Source organism: Vombatus ursinus, unplaced genomic scaffold (genome assembly GCF_900497805.2).
Source record: "Vombatus ursinus unplaced genomic scaffold, bare-nosed wombat genome assembly UNPS02014941.1, whole genome shotgun sequence".
In the NCBI taxonomy this organism is placed as follows: Eukaryota; Metazoa; Chordata; class Mammalia; order Diprotodontia; family Vombatidae; genus Vombatus; species Vombatus ursinus.
In genome coordinates this window covers 141,309-156,899 of record NW_020954719.1, presented here as the reverse complement: position 1 = coordinate 156,899, position 15,591 = coordinate 141,309, and the positions used below count along the sequence as shown (strand labels likewise).

Sequence of the window (15,591 nt, the reverse complement as noted above, 5' to 3'; positions counted from 1 at the left end):
GTCATCAGCTTATATTTGCCAACTTAACTTCTTCTCACCCAATGGTGGTTCCATGAAAGACAAAGAGTGGATAGCACATAAACCCAACAAACAGAAATTGGTGTTCAATAGATTAGAATATATCATAGTGAATGAGATTTTCAGAAGGGAGAGAGACCTCAATCTCACTCCAAAGGCTTTAGGGAGGCAAGCTGCAAACAAGGACATCTTGAAGAGCCAATTTGCTCTACACATATCTAGCATCTATCATTCTTCTCTCTCTCATCCTTAAAGTTTGTGTTAAGCCACACATGTCTTTCTCTAAAACAGCTCTGGAACCAACTCTGCTCCTCTAAGAGTTCCACAGTATTGATTCAGCATTCTGAGTATTTTACTTATGAGTTAGGAGTCACTTCTCATTTTGCATAAGCAACAAGCAAAATACCCCAGGCTTAGTTGGAAGGCCACGGTAAAAGGAAGGCTAGAATAAAGGAGGTTGGAAGGATTACAATAAAAATTTGCCATAATTTAAAAAGGAGAAAGGCATAATACTATTGCTTTCACCTATTTTCCATAAAGCACAGTTCTTTACTAAATTTAAAATAGCAATGAAAAAAATTCATATTTTTTCATTATATTATATATTAACATTTCATGTTAATTATACAGTTATATTAATTCTATACTATAAATTCTATAACAATATTAATTCTATGTGATAATTACACAATAATATGAATATTGATTATAATTTATATGAATTCAATTTTTACAATAGTATTAGACATCCTAATTTTTCTTTAAACATGGAGTAATTGGCTAATATATTTGAATCTAAAAATTTGGAGGGAATCAAAACTATAATAATAATAATATAATAAGCTAATAATATATAATAAGTTAATAAATAATTTTGGTCTGTGAAAATTTAATTCAGTGGTTCTTGTGAAATTTGCTGTCCTTAAAGTTACCCCAGAAATTTAGGTAAAGGACACCAAATAGGGATTGTAAATTTAGGGAATGGACCAGGCACTCAATCTTTCATTCTCTCTGAGAAACCAAAAAAAACAAATAGAAAAATCTTGATTAGAGGGCAGCTAGGTGGCGCAGTGGATAGATGCTAAATATGTGTAGAGCAGAAGTCAGGAGGACCTGAGTTCAAATCCGGCCTCAGACCAATCACTTGACACTTACTAGCTGTGTGATCCTGGGTAAGTCACTTAACCCCAATTGCCTTAAAAAAAAATCTTTATTAAACATTGATAAGAAGGTTATGATTTTCATTCTATAGGAAAATTTTAAATGATGACATACTACATGTCAGAAAGTGACACCCCAAACAAGGGATTAGTCTTGCTTTAAGGTAGAACTTATGCCCAAATGTCCAACTACTCTGAAAAGTTTACAAAAGTAATAAGCAGCATTCATAGTGATTTTGGACAGAAAAGTAACATCTCTCACAGTGAGAAAAGATGGGTCTCTGGGGAAATATTTGGAATGCAACTAGCAGAATTTATAACCAGTATGAAAAAACACTCTATTCAAGGGCTGGGAGGAAGTGAAGGTGACCAAACACTTTTACAATTTTTTTTAAAAAAGTCAGTTTGCTCTAAGACAGCAGAATTAACAATAATGAATCACAATAATTTTAAAAATCAGTCTTTACCTACACATCTTATGGTGCTATTGTTTTTGAACTGTAGTAAGTATCCACACTTAGATGTGGGGACCTGGATTTCTTGGAACTAAGGTGTTCCTAGATACAGATTAAGACATTATTACCAGTCAGTCAGGTAGTCCAGTTTTGTCTTAAATCTGGTCCCTAGTTGACCTTCCAAAAGAGTTAGAACACTCCAAGAGACAACTGGCAATGATCATAATTGTGTAACCAGTCATAATTAAGTATATCCAGAGTGAATTTAGAGGATAGAAAGAAATTGAAGGAATCTAGAACAACCAAAAAAAAAAACCAAAACACCAGATAGGCAACACAAGTAAAAATAATATATATAAGAGTAAGGCATCTATGTTAATGTCCAGTCAACTGTTTACTACATGAAGTGATCTACGTCTGGGAAACATTTTTCTCTAGTAATTTTGAGTCAAAGGGGTTATTCTAGGCCACTGACTGCAAACTATCTGATTGAAGAGGCTTTATTTCTAAGCACAACGTATAGAGCACTGAACTTTTCAGGGAGTCCTGATTTCAAATCTGTCCTTAGACATTTACTGGCTGAGTGATCTTGGGCAAATTACTCTGCTTATTTCCTCATCTGGAAAATGGGGATAATGATAGTACCTATCTTTTTGAATTGTTATGAGGAGAAAATGAGATGTCTGTAAAAGTGTTTAACAAAACCTTAAAAGCTCTATATAAATACTAGCTATAATCATTATCATTTTTTTTTTCTTTATTCTTTTATGATATTCTGTAAAGGACTTCTGCACTGGTTTGGTTTTTTTTTTGCATTTTAAGAATGTTTTAAATATAGTGGAACTTAACAATACATGCTGTTGTTTAGTTGTTTTAGCCATATCCTACTTTTTGTGACCACATTTGGGATTATAATTTCCTTCTCCAGCTCATTTTATAGATGAGGAAACTGAAGCAAACAGGGTTAAGTGACTTGTGCAGGTCACACAACTAGTAAGTATCTGAGGTTGGATTAAAATCAGGTCTTCCTGACTCCAGGCCAAGTGCTACTGTGCCATGTAGTGGCCGCTAAAGGTATCTTATTTCTATGTTATAAATTTGTTTTTTCTTTTGTTGGGCTTATGTTTTTCAAACATAATGATTTTTTCTGAAAAAAAAAAAAGATCCCTTCTCTGGGGTTTTTTCTTTAATGAAATCAATAAACATTCTTTTAGAAGAACCCATTTTCTTGGGGGTTGAGCCAAAATGGTAGAGAAAAGTCAGGAATTCACTTGAGTTCTGCCAAATTCTCCTTCAAATAACTTTAAAAGATATCTCAAAACAAATTCTGGCACAGCAAAACTCACAAAAGGACAGGGTGAAACAATTTTTGAGCCCAGGACAACTCAGAAGGCTGGCAGGAAAGGTCTGTTGCAGTGGTGTGAGAGTAGAATGTAGGCTTTGACAAAACAGGCTGTGCTTTAGCAAACCAGCAGCAGTCCTCAAAAGTGACTGAATCAGTGGTGGCAGTAACTGCTTCTAGAACTTTCAGCCCACAGGCAGTAAGGAGGTTAGACCACCGGTCAGAAGGAGGTTACAAGGGTCCCTTTGCTGACACTATGGGCCGGACTCTGTTGCGTTGCCCATACTCAGATCTGGGTTGCAATCCTGGGTCACAGTCCCAGGGCTAGGAGAAGCACTAGTACAACAGAGTTTATAGCTTCAGGAGACTGGGGACCCAGGTTATAATACCAGGGTGGAAAAAAGAGCTTGTGGTTACTTCACACACCAGAGCACAGGTTAGGAGAGTAGTAAGCATGCTGTTCCTTAGATCATACTACTTTAGAAGAACTGAAAGCTTTTTAAAATATATATGTACATTCCTATTAAACATATTTTCACATTAGTGATGTTGTAAGTAAGAATTAGAACCAATAGAAGGAACCACTAGAAAGAGGAAACAAAACTCAACAGAATAAAAAAAAAAGCAAATAGTATGCTTCCATCTGCATGCAAACTCCATAGCAGCTTCCACATTAAAAGATCAGAGAACTTAGAATAGGGTATTCAGGAAGGCAAAAGAGCTAGGATTACAACCAAGAATCATCTACCCAGCAAAACTGAGTATAATACTTTTGTGGGGAGAGGGGATGGATACTCAGTGAAATAGAGGACTTTCAAGCATTCCTGATGAAAAGGCCAGAGCTGAATAGAAATTTTGACTTTCAAATATAAGACTGAAGACAAGCATAAGAAAATAAACGGGAAAGAAAAATCAGTCATAAGGGATTCAATAAGGTTAAACTGTTTATATTCCTGCATGGGAAGATAATACTGGTAACTCCTAAGAACTTTCTCATTGTAAGGCAGTTAGAAGGAATATACCTAGACAGTGGGCATGGGTGTGAGTGGAACATGACGGGAAGATTAAATTAATTTAATTAAATTAAACAAAAGTAAGGGGTGAAAAAGAGGAGTGTACCTGGAGAAGGGGAAAATGAGAGCTCAGTAGAATGGGGTAAATTATTTCACCTAAAAGAGATGCAAAAGAGCTTTTACAGCGGAGGGGAAGATGGGGAGAGGGGACTTGTAAACCTTAGTCTTGTCAGAATTGGCTCAAAAAGTAAGTAACATACACACTTGGGCATGGAAATCTATTTTATCCTTTAGGAAAACAGCAGAGAAAAGGAATAAGAGAAAGAGGAGGGTTAATATAAGGGAGAGCAGATTGGGGGAAGTGGTGGTCAGAAGCAAAACACGTTTGAGGATGGACAAAGTGAAAAGAGAGAGAGAAGCATAAACAGGGAGGGAAATAAGATGGAGGGAAGTTAGTAATCATAATTGTAAAAAAATTTACAGTAAGTTTTTCTGATAAAGGCCACATTTCTCAAATATTTCAAGAACTGAGTCAAATTTACAAAAACAAGAGCGGTTCTTTTTTTTTTTTTTTTTTTAGTCAGTTGGAGTTAAGTGACTTGCCTAGGGTCACACAGCTAGTAAGTGTCTGAGGCCAGATTTGAACTCAGGTCTTCGTGACTCAGGGCTGGTGCTCTATCCACTGCGTCACCTAGCTGCCCCCAAGAGTCATTCTTGAATTGATAAAATGGTCAAAGGACATGAACAGACAGTTTTCAGACAAAGTAGTCAACACTATCTGTGGTCTTGTAAAAATGTTTAAAATACTATTGATTAGAGAAATGTACATTAAAATTACTCTGAGGTACCACCCCACACCTATCAGATTGTTTAATATGATAGAAAAGGAAAACAACACATGTTGGAGAGAATGTGGAAAGATTGAGATGCTAATGGAGTTGTTTATTGATTCAACCATTCTGTAAAGCAGTTTGGAACTATGCCTGAAGAGCTATAAAACTATGCATACCCTTTGACCCAGCAATACCACTACTAGGTCTGTATACCAAAGAGATTAAAAAAAAAAAAAACAGAAAAGGAAAAGGACCTATATGTACAACAATATTTATAGCGGCTCTTGTGGAGGCAAAGAATTGGAAATTGAGGTATTGATGGGTATCCACCCATCAATTGGGGAATGGCTGAACAAGCTGTGGTTTATGATTGTGATGGAATACTATTGTACTATAAGAAATGATGAGTAGGATAGTTTCAGAAAAACCTGGAAGGACTTACATGAACTGATGGAAAGTGAAGTGAACAGAACTAGGAGAACATTGTTCTTAGTAACAGTAATATTGTATAATGATCAGCTATGAATGACTGCTATTCTAATCAATACAGTGATCTAAGACAGTTCTGAAGGACTTGATGAAAAATGCTTTCCACTTCTAGAGAGAAAACTGATAGAGTTTGAGTGTATAATGAGGCATAATTTATCATGTTCTTTATTTTTCTTGTTTTTATTTTTTTTTACAACATGACTTGTTTGGAAATGTATTTTGCCTGATTTCGTGTGTATAATATATTGCTTGAGTGAAGGAGAAGCAGGGGAGAGGGATAGAATTCAGAACTCAATTTTTAAAAAGCATAATAAAAAGAAACTTTTTAAGTAAAAATATTAATTTTGACTTATAATCTTACTTTTAAACACCAAATTCTGGCTAATGTAAGTAAAAGGGATAATAAAAATTGTTAGGAATGATTTTATAACATCAGCTAGCTCATCCAGTGGTGTTCTTAGTGATAAACATGAATAATAGTTATATCCTTCTCATTGTTTTTTGACTATATTGCTAGATCTGGAATAAAATTGTTCTGAAAATAAAATATTATTGAAATCAGCCTTATGTTATATGAAACCATTAGTAATAGGCATTTAAAATAACTTTAAAATATTTTACTATAAGGAGTTCAATAACATTTTCTTATAGTGAAGAGTCTGCTACCGAACAAAACTAGAGAATCCTAGAGTCTTAAAACTGGGGTCATGATAAGGCAATGGTGCTTTCAGAGATCCTGTTTTGAGGTAAATTTATTGATGCCTTCCATAGGGCAGATACCATAGACCATGGAATCCTCAGTGAATTAAATGGATCTTTAACACACACACACACACACACACACACACACACACACACACATACACACACACATACACATATATATCTGCTTATTTGCACATTGACATTTGATTGCTATTTGAACTGAATTTTTCCCAAGGTATATGGGCCTAACGTATCCAATTATGACTAAAATGTATGGCAATTTCATTTGTAATCATCTAGACATATAATTGCAAGGAAGAGCAATGACGTAAGCATTTCTATCGGTCACTGGTTGTTAACATTTGGTACTAAAAATAATTACAATTCACACTTACAAAGTACTATGGTAAAAACTTTTCTATATGTTGTTTACAGTAAATAGAGAAAATTAAAGAAAGGACATTTTGAATAGAAGAAAATGAAAAATAGCTTAAGTAATAATTGTTGATTTTCCTTTAGCTATGGCTCCCACCTTTGAAATGAATCCTATGAAGAAGAAGACCCTGGCAGCTAAAGGAGGACGTGTTTTAATTGAATGCAAACCTAAGGGTGCACCTAAACCAAAATTTTCATGGAGTAAAGGAACAGAATGGCTTGTTAATAGTACTCGGTCAGTTCAGAAAACTTAAATACTTTGAAGTTTGATGTTGTATGAAACATTTCATATGATAGAGAGCCAGTTTTCACATGATCAATATGTTACTAAGGAAGAAAAGGTTGAGATGCTAAGATTAAATGGAGGGATCATGTGTGAAGCTATCACGCTCTACCCTGGTCAAACCATTATAGTAATCTGTAAAACTCCATAATTCATAAATTTAGAAAAATTGTTAGTAGGTCCAAAGGATATGTTAAGATGATGATGATGATGATGATAATGGTAATGAAATAATAATGTTTAGGTAATGAAGTAAATAATATTTAAAATAATACTTAAAATTTTAGGAAGCTTTTTTCAAATTTTCAAGGTACTTTCCATTTTTAAAATCTCATTTTTTACTCAGAAAATATGATGTATTTAGAACAGGTTAACATTTCAGTTCAATTATTGAAGCATTTTTGTTGTTCATTGTTTCAGTTGTGTCAGATTCTTTGTGACCCCCATTTGTGGGGTTTTTTTTTTGTGGCAAAGATACTAGAGTGGTTTGCCATTTCCTTTTCCAGCTTGTTTTACAGATGAGGAAACTGAAAGAAAAAGGATTAAGTGACTTGTCCAAGGTCATACAGCTACTAAGTCTCTGAGGTCAGATTTGAACTCAGGTCCTCCTGACCCTTGGGCCAGCATTCTATCCATTGTGCCACCTAGCTGCCTCTCTATTGAGGCATAGAGAAGATAACTGAGTATTAGTTGTCAAAGAAGGCAGGGATGAATCCTTTTGGAATTTTAAAGGCTGGACTAGATATCTATAATAAAATTATATGGGACACAGTCATGATTTTCATACTCATGGGCCATTTCTGCCTTGGGAGGTAACTCTGAGGAGCTGAGAAGTTAAATGACTTGCACAGGGTCACATAGCTAAATGAGTGACAGAGCAGGGATTTACATTAACATCTTCCTTACTCCTTCCTGACTCCAAGTCTACTCTATCCACTCCTTCATAGAATATTAACTTTGGAAGATATTTTAGAAATCATATAGTCCCACCTCTTCATTTTATAGACAAAAAATGAATAAATGAATGAATATTTAAGCACATACTGTGTTCTAGGCACAATGTGAGACTTTGGAAATAAATACAAAAGGGAGACAATCCCTGCTTTCAAGTAGCTGACATTGTATGTATACAATATGTGTAGGGGAGTCTAAGCAATCACCAGAATTATGAGTGGAACCATAGGGAAGTGGATTGTCATATTCTTTTCAGAATTGATTACTGTTTCCAGAGCAAGAAAAGGAAAGTATGCATATGGAGGTGGTAATTGTATGCATGCAGTAGTAGGATGAGAAGCGCAGGTAGGTCTTATTTTTGGTAGATGGCTGAATGGCATATAAAGCATGGTCTAGGGCTACCTAAATAAATTAGGTGAGTTTTCCCACTCTTACCCACCAATCAGGACTTTAACTCTAGGATGGAGTCCCAAAGTTGAGTGGACTGACTTCTCCAAGGGTGGGGGTGGATGGATATACTCCAGAGGTTTCATCCAAAGAGTCTCTATGCCAGGGGGAGATAAGAGGACAGAAAAGGGCTGAAGATGTCCTGGTAGGCCCTGGTTTCCTATTAATAATGAATCCAGAGAGGTGAGGTGATTTTCCCAAGGCCACTTTGCTAGAGCCAGGACTAGCAGATAATTTTCCTGACTTAGTCAAAAGCTGTTTCCACTACATATACCTTCAAATCTTATATAAAGCCTCTATAGGAAGATTGATATAGCCAACGGACATCTAAAAATATGATTTAAATTTTTATCATTATATGTTAATATAGATCATAGTCCCTTCCAGCTCTAAATCTCTGATCCTATTGTAATTTTGCCTTCAGCAACTTATCTGAAACACCAGGTTTATTTGTTTTGTTTCTTAGCCATTTGCAAATGAGGGTAAAAATTGGCCAGAATATTTTACATGAGGAGCTGACAGCAAAATATGGTACAGTAAAATTCTTATTGAAAACTTATTTTTTGTGTTACTACATTTACTACTATATATATTTTAAGGCAATAAGATGGCCTAGTGGATAGAGCACGGGGCCTGGAGTCAGGAAGATAAATCTTCCCCAGTTCAAATCTGAACTCAGGCACTAGCTGTGTAACCTTGGGAAAGTCACTTAGTCCTGTTTTCCTCAGTTTCCTCATCTGTAAAATACTGGAGTTGGATTTATGATCTCCAAGGTCCTTTTTTATTTCTAAATTCTCTGATCTCATGAACCTTAACATCTTTGTGAAATAGATCTCTTCTTCAAATTGGACAGGAATAAAAGAGAGGGGGAAGGAGACTGGAATATGTTACTAATTAGCATCTTTATATGATGAAGATTTGGTATCCATGTGTATTCAAAGATAAACTAACCTTGATTTTTCAACTTTTAAAAAATGAGTTAGCATCATTCTTATAAAAATATAATTTTGTCAAAAGATAGTTATAAACCTCCTCAAAAGTCCATTGTTCATGTGGGAGATGTATCTGGATTCTAAAAGTTTTGTCCCTAAAACATCTATAGAGCTCTGGTAAGTCCAACCAAGCTGGAATGGCTTCCAGTATTAACTCAGCAACAAAACAGATGTTTTACAAGGTCCATCCTAGCTAAATTCATAGGAGATCATACCTAGGAGGTTGGCACCAGTTGATGAATCCATTTGGCCACAGAAACTCATCAAGCCATCTACTAAAGGCGTTGGTGGGATCATTACCTGCTTAAGTGGGTGAAATTGCCGTTCTCCAAAGTATTAAAGTAAATATGAATGTAACCTATTGCATAAAACATATTTTATGTGTTCTTTTTTTCCTGTTAAAATAGAATTCTCATTTGGGATGATGGTAGCCTTGAAATCAGGAACATCACAAGGGCTGATGAAGGCACTTACACATGTTTTGCAGAAAATAACAGAGGAAAAGCTAATAATACTGGAACTCTATTAATCACAGGTGAGGCATATTTTTAATAAAATTAGAGAACTCAAGGGTCAGATTACTTTAGGAACAATAACCCTGCCCTGTCCTTTTCCAACATTCATATAGCTGAGAATTTCAGTTGTCAAAAACTCTCTGAGAGTCTACTCTGATTTCTTACCAGAAACCCAGTGAAATGAAGTTTATTAAAAAGAGCTTATACATTTTCATACATGAGCCAAAAGATTTTAGAATTTCTCTGTTGTGAATCATAGATAATTAATGTTTCTTTTTTTAATGAATTCAGATGCCACGAGGATTACTTTACCCCCAGCTAATGCTGATGTCACTGTGGGTGAGAATGCGACCATGCAGTGCTCTGCGTCCCATGATCCTGCTCTGGACCTCACGTTTATTTGGTCTTTGAATGGATATGTGATTGATTTTAACAAAGAAAATCGTCATTACATGAGGAATTTTATGGTAAATGTGACTTTATCATTATATATTAAAATATTTTTCACTCCAAGAACATGAAGAATTGTTAATATTTTCTTTTTGGTTCAGGCACAGGAAGAGCAATGAAGAAATAATTAGGTTCCTAAATGAAAAAAAAAGTTTACTAATCAGACTTCTAAAAGTATTTAAAATTAATATTCATTAATTGTTAAAGATGGGAGAGTTATGACTATTATAGGAATCTCATTTTATTGGTAAGGAAACTGAGATAAATAGAGCTTAATGTATTTGTCCAAGATAACATAATAATTAGTAATTATAATAATAGTTAATTATAATTAATAATAATAATACCTTCCAATTACATAGTACTTTAAGGTTTACAACACAATTTCATCATGACAGTTCTATGAAGAGTATAGTGCAAGAATTATTATACCCATGTTATATGTGAGGACGCTGAAGTTTTGAGTGGTTTAAGTGTTTTCTAAGTTACAAATATAGGAAGTGACTATAAGAGCTTGGATTTCAATGTAGGTACAGTATTTCAAATGCTTTTAATTCAACAGGTAACTCCTGTTTAACTTCTATGAATTATAATGATTTTTTGGTATCAATCTGGAAAGCAACTAAAAAGTTTTTAGTGTCTCTTAATGTTATTTGTATTACTTCTGAACATTTAAAATGGTAGATAATCATAAAGATTTTGGCATAGCCCATTATCAATAAATATTAATTAGATTTCAATCAAATCTTTTTTTCATACAACTTTAATATTGTCAAATACTAACTTTGTTATATTTGCAGTATATAAAAATCTAATGGCTTTCTCAATTCTCATACTTCACCTTTCTACACCATTTTGCACTATCAATCAATTACCTTCTCCTCTTGATTATTCTTTCCTCTTTAGGTTTTTATGACACTGTTCTCTCCTGTTTCTCTTCCTCCCTGACTAGCCACTTCTCATTTTCCTTTGTTGGGTCTTCATTCATACCATATCCACTAACCATTGGTGTCCCCCAAGGCTCTGTCCTGGGCCCTCTTCTCTTTTATCTCTATGTTGTCTTGCTTAGAGATCTCATTACTAACTCCTAAGTTATTTCTATGCAGATGATGCCCAGATCTATAAATACATTCCTTTTTTCCTTTGACCCAGTCCCATGTCACAACTGCCTTTTGGATATTGTGAATTGGACATTACAAAGACATCTCAGATTCAGCCTGTTCAAAATAGGATTTATTCTTTTTTTCCCCCAAATGCTGCAGTCTAACCAAATTTCCTGTTATTTTTTAGGGGACCATCTTATTCACGGTCACCCAAGTTTGTAACTTTGGTGTAAAAGCTTCCTTCTGAAATCATCATTCTTTATTATACAGACCTTATAATGCTCTCTTTTTTTTCTTATTGGAGTTCTTGACTAGCTTGGGCCTATTCTGAAATTTTGTTTTTACTCTTGTCTCCGTATGTGAGAATGACAAACCTTATTATATTAATCATTCAGGAGCTTCTTTCACTCTCAAATGTACTGCCTCCATGTTTAAGAATTCTGAAATCCCATTATTTTCACCTCTCCCTCTGTTTTCCCTTATTTATATAAGGCTTATATAGGCTTATGCCTACTCTTTATCCTCACCATAACCTCCAGTCCCTCGACCATTCAGTTATCTCCAAGGCCATCTCCCCTCACTAGCCACTCTTTCCTCTCCTGATCTTGTCTGCTTAGTGAACCAATTGAACTCTAAACTTGAATCCCTGTCCCCTTACCATATTGCCAATTACATCCAGCCAGACTTGGATTATTATTATATTATATTATTATATATTTATTATTATTTTATCTTGGTATTATATATTCTTTGCCTTAATTCCTTCAGTATGTACATGCTGCTGAATGAAAGTGGAGAAAATCATAAAACCTTTCTGATTAGGTCCACTACAAATTTATGTTATAAAAATTCAACTGGACCCTCACGGTTACTAGGAAATCCTGCTATACCTCCTTTAACAACTCACTAACCCACTCTTCACAGCAGCTCTTTCAAACCTTTTCACCCTTGCTCAAACCTCTCCTGGCTCCCCCTCTTGCCACTTTCTCAGTGGATCTTGCCTCATATTCTACAGAAAAAAATTGATGTCATCTTCTGTGGACTCCCTCTTCTCCTGTCTTCTTCATCTCCTATCACTCAGAAGTTTTCTGCCACTTTTTCCTTCTTCATCCCTGTTTTACATGTTGAAGTGTCCTTACTCCTTATCAAGGCTAACCCTTCTGTTTGTTCAAGTGATCCCATTTCATCCAGTTCCTCAAAAAGATTGCCCCCTCTTTCACTTATTTTCCATTTCTCCCTCTACTGCCTCATTTTCCACTGCTTACCACATACCGATGTCTCCCCTGTCCTGAAAAAATCTTCACCTGATCCTTTCATCCTTGCTAACTATCATCTTGTTTCTCTTCTGTCCTTTGTAGCAAAATTCATTGAAAAGGCCATCTACAATAGATGCTTCCACTTTCTCTCTTTTCACTGTCCTTAAGAATCTGGCTTCTGACTTTATCATTCCACCAAAACAGCTCTCTCCAAAATTACTAATGATCTCTTAGTTGCCAAATCTGGTGGCCTTTTCTCAGTCTTTATTATCTTTGACTCCTCTGTAACTCTACTGTTGATCACTGTGTCCACCTTGATAATCTGTTCTCTCTAGGTTTTTAGGACACCACTTTCTCCTGATTATTTCTTCTCTGTCTGCTTTGTTGGATCTTTCTCCAGATCACACCCTCTAACTGTAAGTGTCCATCAGGGTTCTGTCCTGGACCTTCTTCAATTCTACTTCTATACTACTTCATTTGGTAGCTCTGATGGATTTAATTACCATCATTATACTGATGATTCTCAAATTTGCCTTTCATGCCCCAACCTCTCTGCTGACCTCCAAGCTTGCAGCTTTCAGACATCTCTAACTTGATGTCTGGTAGACATCCTAAACTCATTATGTTCAAAACAGAGCTCATTGTCTTTCCCCCCAAACTCTTCCCCTCTCCTGCCTTCCCTATTACAGTAGATAACAACATCATCTTCCTAGTCCTTCAGGCTCACAACCTAGGAGTCATCCTGGACTCTTCACTATCTCTTACCCCTCATATCCAAGCTGTTGCCAAGGCTTGCTTATTTTACCTTTGCAGCATCTCTTGAATATGCCCTTTTCTCTCCTCTAATACTGCCACCACTCTAATGTAGGCCCTCATCACCTCATGCCTCTATTACTATCTTGCTGGTGGGTCTCCCTACTCCATTTAGCAACTAAAGTGATTGTCCTGAAACACAGGTCCAATCATCTCTCTCTCTCTCTCTCTCTCTCAACTCCACTGGCTTCCTGTTGCTTCCAGGAGCAAAGGACAAGTAGACTGTTTTGTCATAGGAGCAAAGGACAAGTAGACTGTTTTGTCATCAAAGCCCTTAGTAACCGAACCTCCTAATAACTTAATAACCTAACCTTTCTAGTCTTCTTACACCTTACTCTCCATCACACACTCTTCAATCTAGTGACACGAGCTTCTGACTGTTTCTTGAACAAGATACTCCAACTCTTGGCTCTGGGCATTTTCTTTGACTTTCCCCTATACCTGGAAATGCTTTCCTTCTTCCACTTTGATTGCTGACCTCCCTGGCATACTTTAAGTCTCAATTAAAATTTTAACTCTACAGGTAGCCTTCTCTAGCCACTCTTAATTCTAATGCTTTCCCTCTTTTAATTATTTTCTATTTATCCTGTACATACCTGGCTTTGTATATGTTTGCATGTTGTCTTCCCTATTACGTTGTAAGTTACTTGAGGGCAGGGACTATCTTTCACTTTTTTTTGTATTCCTATTGCTTAGCACAGTGTCTGGCACATAGAACCTGCTTAATAAATATCTGTTGAATTGAATTGAATCATTGCTAAACTGGTTCTATCCTTTATATGAAGTGTGAGTCTATCTCTAATTTTAGGTTGCAACTGGGCCTAGTTCAGTGGTGTTCTGGTAATTTTTTAACAACTAGTTCTCTGGAAAAACACATACAGTGTACTTATAACATATTTTTAAGTTTAATCTGCATTATTAACATTTTTCCATCACTTTCTTAAGTCTAGACAATCAAGAAAACTATAAAACAAGCACTGATGCTGCAGCATTTGCTTATTTCTGAGGTGTAAATGTCCCCACTAAAAACATAAAAATCACAAGAGTCAGTGTGAACTGGCTTCAGGACACTCCTGGCCAGTTTCTCTCAGGTAGACTTTGGCCCCAGTACATGTTCACATTGATGCTATGACAGCACAAAATCTAATCTGGCCAAGTTTATTATTTTGGTCATTTTAAACATTTTTTCACAGTTGGTACAACTATGGCGCATTCAGGCACATCAAGTAGAATTGTAGGTCAAATCATAGTTCTACCCAACCATTTATTTGATTTTCCTACATGTATGTAGATTGAAGTGGAAGGCATTGATAACCATATCAAGATTGGATCATCTTCAGTTTTGTTGAATAAATCAAGAAGATATCAATAAAATTGTGTCTATTGATTTTTCTCTCATATACACTCCCTTTTTATTAGAAATCACAGAAGACTTAGAGCTAGATATCAACTTAAAAAGCATCTAATCTAATCCCTGAAAATTATAGGTAAAGAAACCTAAAGAGATCAAGTGACTTGCTCCCTAACAGCTTATTCATATTCATATGTGTATGCATACATATATGCATGCATTTGTAAATATTTTTGTGTATATATACATATATATGCTACATAATTAATGAATACTTGGGTTTTTTTTTTATTTCAAACAGTTAGATTCCAACGGTGACTTGCTTATTAAAAATGCCCAGCTGAAACATGCTGGACGTTATACTTGTACTGCTCAGACAATTGTGGACAATTCTTCTGCTTCAGCTGACCTTGTTGTTCGAGGTAAGAGTTTTAAGATTGTTCCATTAGAAATATTTGATTTGTATCAATTTATAACATTTTCCCATGTATCTTGTTCAAATACTTATGCTATAACACTATTCATTCTTAAAGAATAGCTTTTTGCCTTTGCCTAGTAATCTTTATGCCTGAACCAGTAATAGACAATACTGATTTTACTAAAAATGTACTATGTAGATGTACTATAAATCTCTATGTATTCTTCTGCTTACTAAAAAGTCTCATTTACTAATTTTTCAGCAAGTTGAAAATATAGATTTTTAAAGGAATAGATACACTAGCAGTGTTTATTCCTGATCTTTTTATTTTATGTTTTTCATTAAAGTTCAATACTTTTGTATTTTCACATAGATAAGTGTGCCTTAAAAGAAATCCATTTCCTTTGGCTTTAGTCACAACTTCTTTGATTACTATCTTAAGTGCTCCATCCTTAAATATTACCATTTCAAAGGCTGACTAACTAGAAAACTTGCCAAGGTAAGGTAGTTATACACACACACACACACACACACACACACACACACACACACACACACA

At 35.3% G+C, this 15,591-nt stretch overlaps 1 protein-coding gene across 3 annotated transcripts in view; it reads left to right on the top strand.

Moving 5' to 3' along the window:
* Positions 1 to 15,591, top strand: part of CNTN1 (contactin 1) — a 274,708-nt gene that overhangs the window by 153,751 nt on the left and 105,366 nt on the right. For all 3 annotated transcript variants that reach the window (XM_027844389.1, XM_027844390.1, XM_027844391.1), the window contains 4 exons: positions 6,535 to 6,685; positions 9,534 to 9,661; positions 9,933 to 10,108; positions 14,916 to 15,036. In XM_027844389.1, the coding sequence (XP_027700190.1) occupies positions 6,535 to 6,685; positions 9,534 to 9,661; positions 9,933 to 10,108; positions 14,916 to 15,036 (576 nt within the window). The remainder of the gene's footprint in view (positions 1 to 6,534; positions 6,686 to 9,533; positions 9,662 to 9,932; positions 10,109 to 14,915; positions 15,037 to 15,591) is intronic.